At 41.9% G+C, this 15,708-nt stretch overlaps 1 protein-coding gene across 4 annotated transcripts in view; it reads right to left on the reverse strand.

Moving 5' to 3' along the window:
* Positions 1-751: 751 nt before the first annotated feature.
* The window catches only part of LOC139478176 (intraflagellar transport protein 172 homolog), a 65,734-nt gene continuing 50,777 nt past the window's right edge, over positions 752-15,708 (reverse strand). For all 4 annotated transcript variants that reach the window (XM_071260532.1, XM_071260531.1, XM_071260530.1 and 1 more), the window contains 13 exons: positions 13,721-13,856; positions 12,108-12,206; positions 10,591-10,700; positions 9,395-9,458; positions 8,078-8,164; positions 7,588-7,704; positions 7,044-7,154; positions 5,737-5,952; positions 5,196-5,255; positions 4,407-4,505; positions 3,690-3,843; positions 3,080-3,171; positions 752-1,453 (listed from right to left, as the gene is read on the reverse strand). In XM_071260532.1, the coding sequence (XP_071116633.1) occupies positions 1,364-1,453; positions 3,080-3,171; positions 3,690-3,843; positions 4,407-4,505; positions 5,196-5,255; positions 5,737-5,952; positions 7,044-7,154; positions 7,588-7,704; positions 8,078-8,164; positions 9,395-9,458; positions 10,591-10,700; positions 12,108-12,206; positions 13,721-13,856 (1,435 nt within the window). In that variant the 3' untranslated portion in view covers positions 752-1,363. The remainder of the gene's footprint in view (positions 1,454-3,079; positions 3,172-3,689; positions 3,844-4,406; positions 4,506-5,195; positions 5,256-5,736; positions 5,953-7,043; positions 7,155-7,587; positions 7,705-8,077; positions 8,165-9,394; positions 9,459-10,590; positions 10,701-12,107; positions 12,207-13,720; positions 13,857-15,708) is intronic.

The raw sequence follows: 15,708 nt of genomic DNA on the forward strand, positions 1-15,708 counted from the left end.
CCAGGGCACCTGTTTGGTTGAAGCAAGAAAAGACAAAGACTGTGCCAGTGATTTTGCTTATAATAGCATTCCAGTTCTATCACATCCAGTCTGTTTCATGGAGGCAAATATGCTTGGCATAGGTAGCAACTAACCGGATCGGGTGGTCAGGCTTGCTGACTTGGTTGATGCATGTCATCCTATCCCATTTGCGTAGATCCATGCTCATGATGAAGCAAAAACTAGTCTTCTTGGAGCCAGTATAATATGTCTGTGAGGTGTGTCTTCTCAGTGGGTTAGCATTATAAATCTCGAATAAATGTGGACTAGTTCACGCAGCCGCAGCCACATGCACGCACACAATGTGCATAAGTGCATCCTATATATGTGGAATAATCTTAAACACTTTAAACTCTATTTCACTTTACATCACCCCATTTCACCTCACCTCACAATTACAAGTGGTGATTGTTGTAGTCGGCAATATTCCAGCTATATCATAGCACCCCCTTAATAGTTTTATTTGGAATGAGACCAACAATTTGCTGACCAGAACTATCGGGGTAGGATCACACACAACCAGGTCACACATTTTGACCAATCAGTTCTTAGAACTCTTTGCCCTAGAATGGTCACTGGGTTGTCAGCTAAAAACACCTAAAAAAACGCATCAATTGTAAGTTTTTCAAAGTATCAGTAGTTATTGAAAACAAAGAACATGATATGTATATTTACAATTCTCTTTAATGAAATTCAATAACAAACACCATTTTTCATCATAATGTAAAAAGTATCTATCACATACATTATGAATATGTAATTTTCATAACAATATAATGACGGATGTTAATATATATGTAACAATATTCTGATGAAGGTTACAATAGACCTAAGGTACATATAAATTAGATTGTTTACTTCTTTCATTAACACCCAAACTTGTGGCCATAATTTTACTTTCGAGTTTGTTTGATTTACATTTCTGTAAATATTGTAACAAAAGTTGACTACTGAGCAAACATGGCGGTTAAAGCACTTTACAATAAGGCAAATATCTATAACAGTACACATCCAAGGACTGGTAAAACCATTCATGTATAACAATCAATAAATAGTTATCTGTGAATTGTTGTCAAAAATACTTTCAAAACTACACAATATGGAGGATATGATAATGAATGACACTGTGTGTTAAACTGTCACTTTGTGAGGACGGAATGTAGTGATAACAAGGAATACAACAGAGTCGACAACTGTATAACTGTCAGTGTTATCTATCACATCTGAGAATCCAACCAGGGAGAAGAGTTGTCTCCCCCAAAGGAAGGAGTTGTCTCCCACAAAGGAAGGAGTTGTCTCCCCCAAAGGAAGGAGTTGTCTCCCCCTACTGGAAGGAGTAGCTTGGGTTGGGGGTCGCTCCACACCAAGAGCCAATGAACTTGAGGACATCTTGCAGCTCAGGACTGTGTGATACCTGCAACAGAGTGAGTGAGTGAGTTGGGTTTATAACTGCTGGACAGTATTTCAGATATATCATCAGCTTAGGAAGGGAATGGGAGGAGATCCGGCAGTGACACTGGTGAATCATGAGCATGGGTACGGTGACTAGGATCACAATCAGAATCAGTGAGAGATTGAATGATGCCTGTCACCAGCATCTGTGCCAATCAAAGACCCTGGAGCAAGTAGACTAGTACAAGATTGTGTTTTTGTTTGTTTGTTTGTATTAATCCAGCTATATGATGGTGGTCCAATCCAGTGATTGACATCATGAGCAATGATCCAGGCAATTGGGATATGATGACATGCATCAACCAAGTCAGCGAGCCTGACCACCTGATCCCATAAGTCACCTCTTACAACAAGCATAGTCATCTTTTACAGCAAGTATGGGTTGCTGAAGACCTATTCTACCCCGGATCTTCACGATGATTGTGTTAGCATATTCATGTACAGCATGAGAATACATCTCTCAGTCACATTGATTACCAAATAAAATACTATAAGCAGTTACTCCTGGCATCTGGTGAACCCATCTTAATTGGCTGAGGTACTATTCTTCCTGAGAATCATTGAGTGATTAATGGGCTTGTTGGTAATACAAGAACTATATCAAAAAGGCCTTGGTAAGTCAGACATTTTGAGGACACAGCAACATCACAATTGAAAGTTCAGTTCTTCAGATGGTCATCTGTCCAAGTACAATATCACCTGAGGTAGCAAGATTGGTCAACCAATCCCCATATAGTTTCGACCACCTCTGTGATGTAGTGCATAGAGTGTCTACCCGGAGAGTGGAAGGTCGTTGGTTCGATCCCTGGCCATGTCATGACATATTGACGTTTAAAGAGGGTACTGTGTTGTTACACATGTTCAGCAGTAATGGGATAAAACAAGGCTGGGTCTGCTGGGAGTCAGTATGGCTTTAAGTGGGGTATCCATGTTCAACAGCAACTGAGCCTCTCAGTATCATGGCACTACACAGTATAGGTCCAGATTGGCACAAGCAGACATACACACATTGCTATATAAGTACTATAGTCTTCAACATGATATAAAACCCCATTTCGGCTCACTACATAGTTTCCTGCTGTGAGGAGAAAGAGGGACCAGTGTAGGTCCAGTGAGAAATCCATGAAATATCTAGATACTATAAGTTGCAGCAGCATCACAAGGGGTACATGGGTTTTTTTCTATGCGTCCCGGGTTAGGTTTTATACCACTCGCTGGGGAGTGGTAAAAAAACTGTTATAAAACCTGTAATCCTGCTACAACGAATATATCTTACCGACATGTTTAAATATGACATTGTAAAAGAATTGAAACAAATTCAAAATTGATAGAGGTTAGTTTGCGCTATGTCATATCACTTCCATTGATTCTGAAAAAGTGTGCTGCTTTTTGCTTTGGAGCTGGGTATAAGGCATTTATTCTGCCTCTCAGAAATCCATGTGCAGCCTGACTTGCTCATGGTGGGTATAAGAGATTTATTCCCCCGCTGAGAAATGTATTCCCCTCCAAGGCGGCATACACAGTATTATATCAAGATCACATGGACCAATGAGATCTCATAATTCCGATATGGAGGTATGATACATACCTTCGTGGCCATGAGGAACTTGTTCCAGTCATCCTTGTTGGCCGTCTTCCCAGGATGCTTAAACTCCACCTTGTTCCGCAGGACGGGGTACCCTGGGAAGTAGACATAGTAAATACACATCAGTACACTTTGCACACATCTACTAAGGGGACGAGTATTTTTAAACATCACCAACCACTTCAATAATCACCTAGGAGCAGAGATTTTGTAGTTGAGCAGCGTTTTGGGTGTGGAAACATTGGGAGTATAATTTAGGTTTCTTTAAATAAAAAACCAAAAGCAAAAGTAACTTCCGTTATTTGATAAATAAATGAATGGCAATTCTTGTTTTGCTTTGTTTGTTTGTTTGTTGTTTAACGTTGCACTCACCAATATTCCAACTATATTACAGCAGTCTGTAAATAAATCAAGGCTGGACCAGACAATCCAGTGATTGACATCATGAGCACCTATCCACGCAATTGAATAAGATAAGATGACATGCATCAACCAACTCATCGAGCCTGACCATCCGATCCCGTTAGTCGCCTCTTACGACAAGCATTGGTTTCTGAAGACCTATATTTACCCACATCTTCACAGGTCTCTTGTTTTGAACATAAAGTCCTACCTGTAATCACACAAGGCATAGAGCGTATGCCCGTGTCTGTGGCAACCAGCGAGGCCTCGTACGTGTTCCTCTCATCCTTAGGGAGGATCTGCTCCACCTTCCTGTTCATGGACACTGTGAGGACCCACTCCTTCAGCTCCTCGTGCTGGCCGCTCTGATCAACAAACCAACAGTTTACCACCTTCTTTCCATCTTCCCGCGGCAAAGGTGTTATCTTTATAAAAAAAAGTCCAGTTTCCACTGGACTTTTTTATAAAGTCAGTTAACACCTTTGCCGTATTGCCTGTTGAGCTAAGTCATCATGATTATCAAGATCCTCTGTTAGAATTCATTGTTATATATAAACATGAAGTGGTCGTTATTTTTCGTTTTTTCAATATTTACCACTAAAAGTATCTGTTTTTTATGACATTCCCAGAGTGCACCTTTCTCATGACGTTCATGTTTGGTAATAGGTTTGTGAAATGCTTCTGTTCATTCTATCCTCTTAACATCAATATCAACCTGCCCATATCAGTAACAAACCTTGGACCAGTCAAACCAGTGGTCAGCAGGCTGAGAATAGAACCCACCCAAAAACTGTTCACACACAGGCCAGATAGCAGCCATTTTGTCCCTGGATCCGCATCTTAGGCATCTTAATGACAAGCACAATGTACTCAGGACTTATTGCATTTCAAAACCATCCCATCCATTGGCGACATCTGCATGACTTACGGACAGATACGGTTTCTCTGGGAGGGGGATCTCGAAGGGGATGTCTGTGTCTTGGAAGTCACTGTGGTCCAGCATGTCTAGTGTCCCTTCCTCAATAGCCTGGCAGAGACATACATTACAGTAGGCAGCAGAAATACACACAGGAATACTGCACAAATATTTAGGACTGATCGGTTGAGGGTGAAGTGAGTTGAAATGGGGATCAACGTCAAGTCCAAGATAATTACACTTATACAGCGACGTGCATGCATGTTTATGTGTGTGTATGGCTGCTTGTACTAGTCCGGTCCGGACTAATGCCGATTCTATAGTGCTAGCCCACTGAGATACCATGCCGCAGTTTAACATGAATACCCCACTCCGAGCTAGTCCTTGTTTTAGCCCCTTATTGGCCAGCACACTGCGCGGTCACAACGAGTACCATCTTTTAATGTCTATGGTATGACACGGCCAGGGATCGAACCCATGACCTTCTGCTCTCCGGGCAGACACTCTACCATTGGACCATGGAGGCGGTTACTGATTGGTTGACTTCCTAGGAGTCTGGGTACATGGAATGGCATTGTAAGAAGCTCTATATTGGTTCCATCAATGAGGGCTGTGTTGCAAAGAATTTTTTTATTCTTTGCCAACTGAACGATCCAATCATGGAAAATAACAGGCAGAATATTACTGGATAGAACAGAAAGATTTGTTGATGAAAAAAATATATGAATGCATGCATACAGTACTATATATTCCCTGTTTGAAGTAGATGCTGAAATCCAACAATGACCATAGTCCACATACCTCTGCAATATCCAAGTATCTGTTCAGGAACACGAAGGCCATGTTCTCCCAGCCGTTGTTCTGTGAATACAATCAAGTGGTCATTCACTGGTGATCGTTCGGATGTTTATGATATAACTGCCACCAACTCGCATACTTGACAATATTCTTGTTAATTTCTGAAATTCTATAATCTTTCCCATAGCGTGCTACTATTTAGAAGTTGGTTGGTTGGTTGGTTTGTTGTTTAACGCCGCACTCAGCAATATTCTAGCTATATGGTGGCAGTGTGTAAATAATCGAGTCATCAACCAAGTCAGCAAGCCTGACCACCCAATGAGTTGCTGAAGGCCTATTCTACCCCTGATCTTCACGGGTCCCATTTAGAAGTGAGACATCCGTACTGTACATCAAGTTTAACCTAAGCCTCCATCAGATAATTTCTTTCCAAAATGCCAACTTATTTCCACAAGGAAGCATTTGGGATACAAAACACAAATACCAATGTCAATAATCAAGGTTACAAATGATTGTTTAGTTTTTTCAAAAGTAGACCTCTCACCCTGCACATAATCCCTGCCTCATAGAAAGCCTTGTCTGCAGGGATGACATCAGTATGGCGAAGCAAGGACACACAGATACGGGCAGCCACGGTGTCCAGCGACTTCTGACCTAGGGAGGCTGACCGGGTAGCGTAGTAGTGGGCGATGAGCAGCAGTGTCTCGAACTCCTCATGGTTGGGGGAGTTAGCATCTGGAGACTTGGATATGTTCTCACACTGTCATGGGAGGAGACATAACCTGTCAGTCCTATATCAGTTCATGTTGGAAAGTCCAAAGTAAGTAAGCAAATGGTAAGTGGTCCTAACTTCAGTTTGGGTGTTTGTTGTTAATGCCACTCTCAGCAATATTCTAGCTATATGACAGTTGCCTTTAAATAATCGAGTCAGGACCAGACAATCCAGTGGTGAATATTGTTAGCAACGACACACAGTCAACAAGTCACTGACCCTGACCACCCAATCAATTTGGTCGCCATTGGTTGGTTGTTGGATGGTTTGTTGTTTAACGCCGCAGTCAGCAATATTCCAGCTATATGACGGCGGTCTGTAAATAATCGAGTCTGGACCAGACAATCCAGTGATTAATATCATGAGCATCGATCCACGCAATTGGGTCTGATGACATGTATCAACCAAGTCAGCGAGCCTGACCACCCGATCCTGTTAGTCGACTTTTACGACAAGCATAGTTGCCTTTTACGGTAAGCATGGGTCGCCACTGGAATCCCTCAGGGGTTCACTACTTAAATGAAACCTATTAGCATGACTAGTACAGACAAAAGACAAAAGAAAAATGATTCTGGAATTCAAGCTATAATCGGCAGATCCTGGTAGTAAAGGGACACAACTCTACAGGAGACATATTGTACCATTCATAACTTATATGAAACCTATTCGCATGACCAGTGCTGACAAAAAGAAAAACAAATCTATAATTCAACCTATGATCGGCAGATCCTGGTAGTAAAGGGAAACAATTCTACCAGAGACTTATAGTACCTTACACCACTGGGCCACAGTACTAACACCACTAATAGGATACATAAATGAGTGTTCATTCCAGATTCAGCAACATCTCCGCTAAATCAATGCAACACACATTCTGATGGAGACAAACCAGTGACTCTGAACCTCAGGGAAAACTAAATCCCCCAAAAGAAAGTTGGTCGCAATATAATGTCTTACCAATGTCGTTTCAAAACTTGTTTCCATTGTTCAACATGAATAATTTTTTGGTGCTTAAAAGGACATACTATATCCTTTAAGATAGCATGTATACCAACACAAGACTACCAAGACAAAGTTACCACGTCAAACAGCATGTCACGAAGGTCCGCCCACGTCCTGAATGCTTCCGGTTTGTTGAGGTCCCGCTGACTGACCACATCACTGAACAGCCGCTTGTAGATGTTGTAGTTCTGGGGACATACAAGCAAACACAAATATTAAATGAACCATGCATGAATATTTTTCTCTGAGTGGATGGGTTAGTATGTCAGTTGGAGCTCTATTGTGGTGGCAACAAAGTGACTGGGCTGTAAACTGGTAACCATGTTGCTGATTTTCTGCCCCTTTGTTGAGGCAGAACACAGACTTAAATTACTCGATTTAGAAAAATTCATGAATTCCTTGGAGAATTGAGTCTTACATCATTAATTCAAGATAAAAAATTGCGATTGGTATATTGGAAATACCCGGTATATTGCCAACAGTTCGGCAAATGGACCAGGGAACAAAAGAAATGTACCTTACATGTTAGCGAGCTTCACTGAAAATACCAAGATGGGTTCAACCAGTCAGAATCCGACATTCATGGTTAAGGTAAGATAAAGATGGCAGAAAGTGTCCTACCTGAGCATTAGCTGGAGCTCCATATTTGGCGTAGAGACCTAGAGCTTCTGACGAGGTTCCCCCCTTGATGAGGTGTGTAGCATACAGGGCAATGTACTTATGGAGAACTTTGGGGTTCTACAATATAAGACACTTCATCTCAATGACAATTTTAATGTAGTGAATCTTTGCAATGAACCCTGAGAACATTATCGATCTAGTGCCATCATTACTTTTATTAGTATGTCCTCATCTGCAGTCTGAAATCTTGGCTCTCGGCGAACAGTTACATATTATGAAACAATAACATTTAACATTTCATTACATACTGTATGTTCACATTATTATATATTCATCATAAGCAGAATAAACTTGATATTTCTAATATCCTCTCTACAATTTTGTCAAAGCATGTTACTATCAACAGACAGCTTATGACAGACACTTCACAATACAAGTCTTGATGTATTACTACTGACATCCCCTGAACATGTGTAAATCCCAGCTGTACCTGCTGTTCTGCTGTCTGAATGCACTTGTTCCACTCTCCCTTCTCGGCATACATGTCCAGGGCCCCAATCACATCCACATTAGCCAGCTGCAGCATACAACACATGACATCATGGTACACGATACAGGTGGATCCAGGAGACTGGAAAAGTGTGTGTGTCAGTGTGTGTGTGTGTGTGTGTGCGTGTCTCTGTGTGTGTCTGTATTTCTGTGTGTGTTTCTCTGTGTGTGTGTCTGTATGTGTGTGTCTGTCTCTGTGTGTTTCTGTATGTGTGTGTCTGTATGTGTATGTGTGGGTGCATCTGTGTGTGTGTGTTTCTGTATGTGTCTGTATGTGTGTTTCTCTTTGTGTGTATGTGTGTGTCTGTCTGTGTGTGTCTCTGTGCGTCTGTGTGTGTGTGTGTGTGTGTCTGTGTGTGTTTCTGTGTGTGTGTCTGTGTGTGTGTGTGTGTGTTTCTGTGTGTGTGTGTGTTTCTGTATGTGTCTGTATGTGTGTGTCTCTTTGTGTGTATGTGTGTGTGTGTGTGTTTCTGTGTGTGTGTCTGTGCATGTGTGTGTCTCTGTGTGTGTTTCTGTGTGTCTGTGTGTGTTTCTGTGTGTTTCTGTGTGTGTCTGTGTGTGTGTCTGTGTGTGTTTCTGTGTGTCTGTGTGTGTGCATGTGTGTGTCTCTGTGTGTGTTTCTGTGTGTGTTTCTGTGTGTGTGTACATGTTGGATGCATACTACAAAGTCATAAAGTAAACATAAACACATGCTAGATGTACTGACAAAGGTTGACACAGAAGCTGTTTTGTTTGTTTGTTTCTTTGTTTCTTTGTTTGTTGTTTAACATTCCACTCAGCAATATTCTACTATACAACAGCAACCTGTTAATCAAGTCTGGACCAAACAATCCAGTGATCAATATAGTGTGCACCATTGGCACGTCATCACCCATGTCAACGAGTCTGAAGACCCAATCCATATTGTGACCTCTTACAGTCAGCGTATGTTGCTGGGGAGCTATTCTATCCCGGAGCAGGGTACAGCTGTGTCCACCCCTCTGGATCAGCCGGTGACACAGACAATACGAGGTGTGGACATTAGCCGTCATTATTGTCATGTATGGTATTAGATGTCACCTTGCTCTCATAAATCAGAGGCCACTATATCGTGAGATTAAACTCCCTTGTCAAACTTGCAGGCAAAGACAAAGACTGCAAGGTTTGCAGAGGACAGAACGTGTTGTGTGTAGTTATTCAACAAGATAGTCCTGTCTCATTGGAGGAGATGTGAGTGCACAACAGTGCATGATATATACAACAAAACATAGTGGCTCACATCTTCAGCCCTGCCCTGGTTCTTGCAGTATTCCTTGTAGCGCTCGTCAACATATGGCTCGTATCTACAACATACAGGAAAGTACTGTAAACATGATGACAACTCTTCTACATTATGTAAACATTGTTGTAGCAATGTGTTTCCCAGAACTAAATGTGGACAGTAAATGATCATTCAAGACAAGGTAAACAATTGGGAAAAGGATGGAATGGGATTCTTAGTTATTTAACGCTGCACTCAGCAATTTTCCAGCTACAGAAAAGCAGCCTGTATAAAAGTCAATGTGGACCAGACAATCCAGTGACTGATATTGTGAGTAACAAGACCCAGGCCATGCCAGACAAGAGTGAGTGAGTGTGTGAGTGAGTTGGGTTTAACGCCGCTTTTAGCAGTATTCCAGTCATATCACGGCGTGTCAGCTTAATGTGGGAGGAAAGCCTGAAGTGATGCAGGTCTCAGACGTTTAACACTTCGGTGAAACCCACCAGCACGGGTATGGTGCTGACAAACCTAGAAACATAATCTGGGCGAACCGGGATTCGAACCCACAATCATAGGTTTTTGGCGTGCCTAAGGGACGCAACTCTGCCCAGCGAGTCGCGGCGCCTTAGGCGACTGGGCCACCCGTGCCCCCACGCCAGACAAGAACTCCAAAGTGAACATAATAAAATTCTAGTCTAACTACAGTAAACATTCAAAACACATACGGCAGACATCAAACTGGCATATTTACACTTAACAAACAAAAGATCTATTGTAAAAATTATATGGGCAAAGTTCGACAGGCAGTGCCAGTCTCCACAACTGCTTATTCATAATCATTACAATGTCTCCAAAGTTAGCAATACCACAGCCATAAGATTTTGTTTTGTTTGTTTGTTGTTTAATGCTGCAGTCAGCTATATTTCAGCTATATGACAGCAGCCAGTAAAAAACTTGAGTATGAACCAGACAATCCAGTGACTGATATTGCGAGTAACAATCCACTCTGTCGGTATGATGACATGCAAGTAACCAAGTCTGTCCACTCAATCCGTTTGGTCTCCTCTTTCGGCCAGCATAGAATGCTGGGGACCAATTCTAACAAGGCATCCCCATGGGGCCTTCATTACAAGAAGACACATGTGACTAAGACAGAATTGATTTGTCATAAAAAAAAAGTGAATATTATAAAAAGAAAAGCCGATCTGTCAAACCTTGGTTCAAGCTCCTTAGCCACCTTCTTTGCCTTGCCCCAGTCGGCACACGCAATGAACATATCGATGGCCTCCTTCACCATGTCGGTAGCCAGGTACAGCTCCGCAGCCTGAACATAAAGGGATGTTTTCAGGGAACCATTCCAAAATCACGTCCAGAGGTAGCACTGCCTTAACTGTATGAGTGAGTGAGTGAGTGGATGTTGCCTAATGCCACAGTCAGCAATAATTAATGTGCATAATGTCCAGACACACCAGTGATCGATAACAGAGTAATCTAGTCATCTTGTAGTTAGTTTAAACACTCCCAAAGTTGGCCTTCCCAGTTGTGTACAATCCTAGAACCCACTGCCTCAGCTGACACAATGGCCAACTAATCACTGGTACTTGAACACATCATATAACCCATCCGGAAACCCCTCTGGAAACCCATCTTGAAATCAATCTGGAAACCCCTCTGGAAACCCATCTGGAAATCACCCTGGAAACCCATCTGGAAATCACTCTGGAAACCCCTCTGGAAATCACCCTGGAAACCCATCTGGAAATCACCCTGGAAACCCCTCTGGAAACCCCTCTGGAAACCCCTCTGGAAATCCCTCTGGAAACCCCTCTGGAAATCCCTCTGGAAATCCATCTGGAAACCCATCTGGAAATCCATCTGGAAACTAACATGTTTGTTTATTGTTTAACTCCACACTCAGCAATATTCCATCTATATCACAGTGGACAATTAGTAGCCAGGTCTGGACCAGACAAACCAGTGACTGATATTGTGAGCAACAATCTATGTCGTCGGGGTACAATGACATGCTATCGAATCAGCGACTAACCGCTCCATTAAGTCTACTCTAATGACAAGCATAGGTTAGTGGGAACAATTCGAAACCTAGAATCCCCACTGGGGTGTGAACATGAAGAATCATGGGCAACCTAATAGAAGAATGAAAGTTTTACAAAATGGTTCAAATAATGTTTCAACGTTTTCAGATACAGATGATGCTTCTTTTACACCCAGGATAACACTGTCAACGTTCATTACCAAACAGCCTGACATCAAGATGACTTGGGGTGTGCAATATAACTGACATATACGGCCATCAGCAATACACATACTGCAATACAACACTTGTGTATCTATATTTTCCGATACAGTCACAGAAGAATTAATATATAATCATAAAAATTATGACTAATTCTTGATACATTTTGATGACTGGGTTCCTATCTAAACCATGTCAACAGGTTTACACACTTTTAACATTGTTTGTATTAACATTCCATACTAATGATGTAATAGGTAGTCTCACAATCGGAAGTCTGGATTATTGAATGAAGACGTACCATTTGAGCAGGACAAATATATATAATTTGGGCCTCAATATGTATAGCAATCTGCATTACAATACACTGGATACAGCTCTCTATATTGCGGTATATTGCAATATGAATTATGTGCCAACATGTCAGCCTTAAAGATGACTACTACACATCGGCCTGGATGCTGTTGTACTTACTGAAGTGTGTTTGTTGATCTCTGCCAGACGCGGACACACCATCTCAATCACCATCTTAGACTTCTCCGCACCCAGGAACTTGAGTGCAAGGTCACCAGCCTGTGTTCAGTAATTAATTAGTAATTAGACAACAACACAATAACTTGTCCTCACTTTTCGTTTCTGAGTGAGTGATTGAGTATGGTTTTACGCCGCTTTTAGCAATATTCCAGCAATATCACGGTGGGGGACACCAGTAATGGGCTTCACACATTTTACCCATGTCGATAATCGAACCCGGGTCTTCAGTGTGACGAGCGAACGCTTTAACCACTAGGCTACCCGACCGCCCCTTACGTTTCTGAACCAATGTACTTCACGTAATACCCTCTGCACAGGGGTCTCCTAAGATGATGTCTATACATAAGTCTGGACCGCACAAACCAGTGATTAATCTTATGCACAATGATCCACAACGATGAGATGCAATCAACCAAGTCACCAAGCCTGAACACCTGATTCATGAGTGAGGAGAGGTGAAATGGAGTTTAACGTCGCATCCAAGATTATTGCACTTATATAGCGATGTGCATGTACGTGTGCGTGTTTGTGTGGCTGCTTGTGCTAGTCCGGACTGATGCCGATTTATAGTGCTAGCTCACTGAGATACCATGCCGCAGTTTAACATGAATATCCCACTCAGACACAGTATATTGACTCCGAGCCGACCTGTCCTTGTTTTGGCCCCTTAATGTCGAGCGCCAGACAGGGTAACAACAAATACCATCCCATGTGGGAAATCAAACCTGCGACTAGTGAACGCTTTAACCACTTTGCCACCCCTCCGTCGTTTCATGAAGCCAGCTCGGAAGACAAAAACAGTTTGCTGAGGACCTACTCTAACCCAGGATACCCACTGACAGTAATTATGGTGATGGCAATTAACAGCAAATGTTTCTTCTTGCCATAGTCAAGTAGATTTTTGAAATAGTAAAACCTCATTAGTTTTGACCAAACAACGGTTAAACCCAGCCAAAGAACGATCGCTGTTGCATTATTCCAGCCATTTCCTGGCAGCCTGTAATAATCTGATCTGGGCCAGACAGATCTGTCATGGTGCGAAGACAAACTGTCAGGCAGGGCTCAGTTCCACAAAGCAATCATAGTGCTGAGGTGATCATAACTCCCATACTTAAACATAGGTTTATGACAGTCGTAGCGCTAAGGTGATGATAACTCCCATACTTAAACATAGGTTTATGACAGTCGTAGTGCTAAGGTGATCGTAACTCCCAAACTTAAACATAGGTAGTGCTAAGGTGATCATAACTCTCAGACCTTAACATAGGTTTATGACAGTCGAAGCACTAAGGTGATCGTAACTCTCAGACCTTAACATAGGTTTATGACAGTCGAAGCACTAAGGTGATCGTAACTCTCATACTGTTACATAGGTTTATGACAGTCGTAGCGCTATGGTGATCGTAACTCCGATACTGTTACATAGGCTTATGACAGTTGTAGCGCTACGATTGCTTTGAGGAAGGGAGCCCTGGTTATATGATGTAACTCCCTGATCAAGCACAGGGTTGCACTTGAAAACAGCAAGTCCTCAATGTCACCACCATCCGTACCTTCATCCAGCACTTCTCCAGTATGCGGACATCGTCTGTCATTTTGTTGGTGACCTTGCCATAGCATTCGACAGCACGGGCATACTCTCCAGATGATTCCCACTCCCGAGCCTGGTGAATCATCGACTCTGCACCTCTGTAGTCAAAACAAGGGATTAATACCGTTCTCTTTTGCAAGAAATCATAGTGGCTTTGAAACCTTGCTTGGTTGTTGCAAAGAGCTCAATAACCACCTACTGAATCAGTATTTGTGTATGAGACAAGCTGTCAGTGGACAAAGGATGATGATGAAGTTGTTTGGCTGCTTTTAGCAACACTCAAGCATATCATGGCAGGGGACATCAGAATTGCATGGGAATCACACATTGTATGTATAGGGATCTGACCCTGGAACTTCGGCTAAATGGGCAAATGCTTTAACCAGGAGACTATGACATAGGTCCATTGACAATCTGTCCCTATATTTAGCTTCTTGAGATAAAAAATATTCATGTTTTTCTTCATATACAAACTATTTTGGTTTCGAAATTTATTACATACTTCCCCATATCTTCTGAGATGGTAATGATAGTGTCAATGACAATATTGACCATATATACATGATCCATTTGTAGCTGTACAAAAACATGGCCATGCTTCAGATGCAGTGGAATAGAGAGACATACACAATGTATGTACAGACACGAAGCTATACATATTCATAAATAACAAGTATGCAGCCTTCACCAATAATTTCATTTACTGAAGAAATAGTCTGTCAACAAATCAACTGACAATGTTTCACTGTTACTCAAAATAACTTAGTCACCATGTTTACTTATAAAAAATATGACAAACTCAAAAACAGTAAACTACAGTTATAACGAACTCGAAGGGACCACTAATTTTAGTTTGTAATAACCGTAATTTGTTATAAGCATATATACAGCATTTATACAACAATTGTCGGGGCTAAAAAATAAGTCAGTTCATTATAAGCGTGGTTGTTATAAAAGCTGTTTACTGTGTAACCCAAACAATGAAATTAAACATTTCCATGTTCATGTAAATCTATTCCAGATGATTTTATGGAAGACGTCCCCAAGTCTATAACCATGATGAACTTTGTATTCCAGATTCTGCCTTGCAATTACCATGGTCATATGAAACATATCTGATAAAAATAAAATGATACGACTTTTACACATCATCTCTTGACCAAAATGTACCTGTCACATAGATTGGCAATTTTTGGACTTATTGGCAAAGACTGCACATAAACAAAAATAATCACAAGGAAGTAAAAAACTAATATCATAACACATAAATGTGAAACACATCTACAGATAACACACATCTAGAAAGCAAGTTGAGACTGTTATGGGTACCTACACCTGGAGGAAGCTGTAGGACAAGCATCATCATGTAGCGTTGTGCACACATTGTTATAGATACACCAGGAACACACCCCTCTACTGGTACACTGCTCTATAGTAGATATGCCAGGGACACACCCCTCTACTGGTACACTGATCAGTAGTAGATACACCAGGGACACACCCCTCTACTGGTACACTGCTCAGTAGGGTAGTAGATACACCAGGGACACAACCCTCTACTGGTACACTGCTCTGTAGGGTAGTACTAGTAGATACACCAGGGACACACCCCTCTACTGGTACACTGCTCAGTAGGGTAGTAGATACACCAGGGACACACCCCTCTACTGGTACACTGCTCAGTAGTAGATACACCAGGGACACAACCCTCTACTGGTACACTGATCAGTAGTAGATACACCAGGGACACACCCCTCTACTGGTACACTGATCAGTAGTAGATACACCAGGGACACACCCCTCTACTGGTAAACTGATCAGTAGTAGATACACCAGGGACACACCGCTCTACTGGTACACTGCTCAGTAGGGTAGTACTAGCAGATACACCAGGGACACACCCCTCTACTGGTACACTGATCAGTAGTAGATACACCAGGGACACACCCC

The sequence above is a fragment of the Haliotis cracherodii genome, unplaced genomic scaffold, assembly GCF_022045235.1.
Source record: "Haliotis cracherodii isolate W230 unplaced genomic scaffold, xgHalCrac1.p SCAF_4, whole genome shotgun sequence".
Classification (NCBI taxonomy): Eukaryota; Metazoa; Mollusca; class Gastropoda; order Lepetellida; family Haliotidae; genus Haliotis; species Haliotis cracherodii.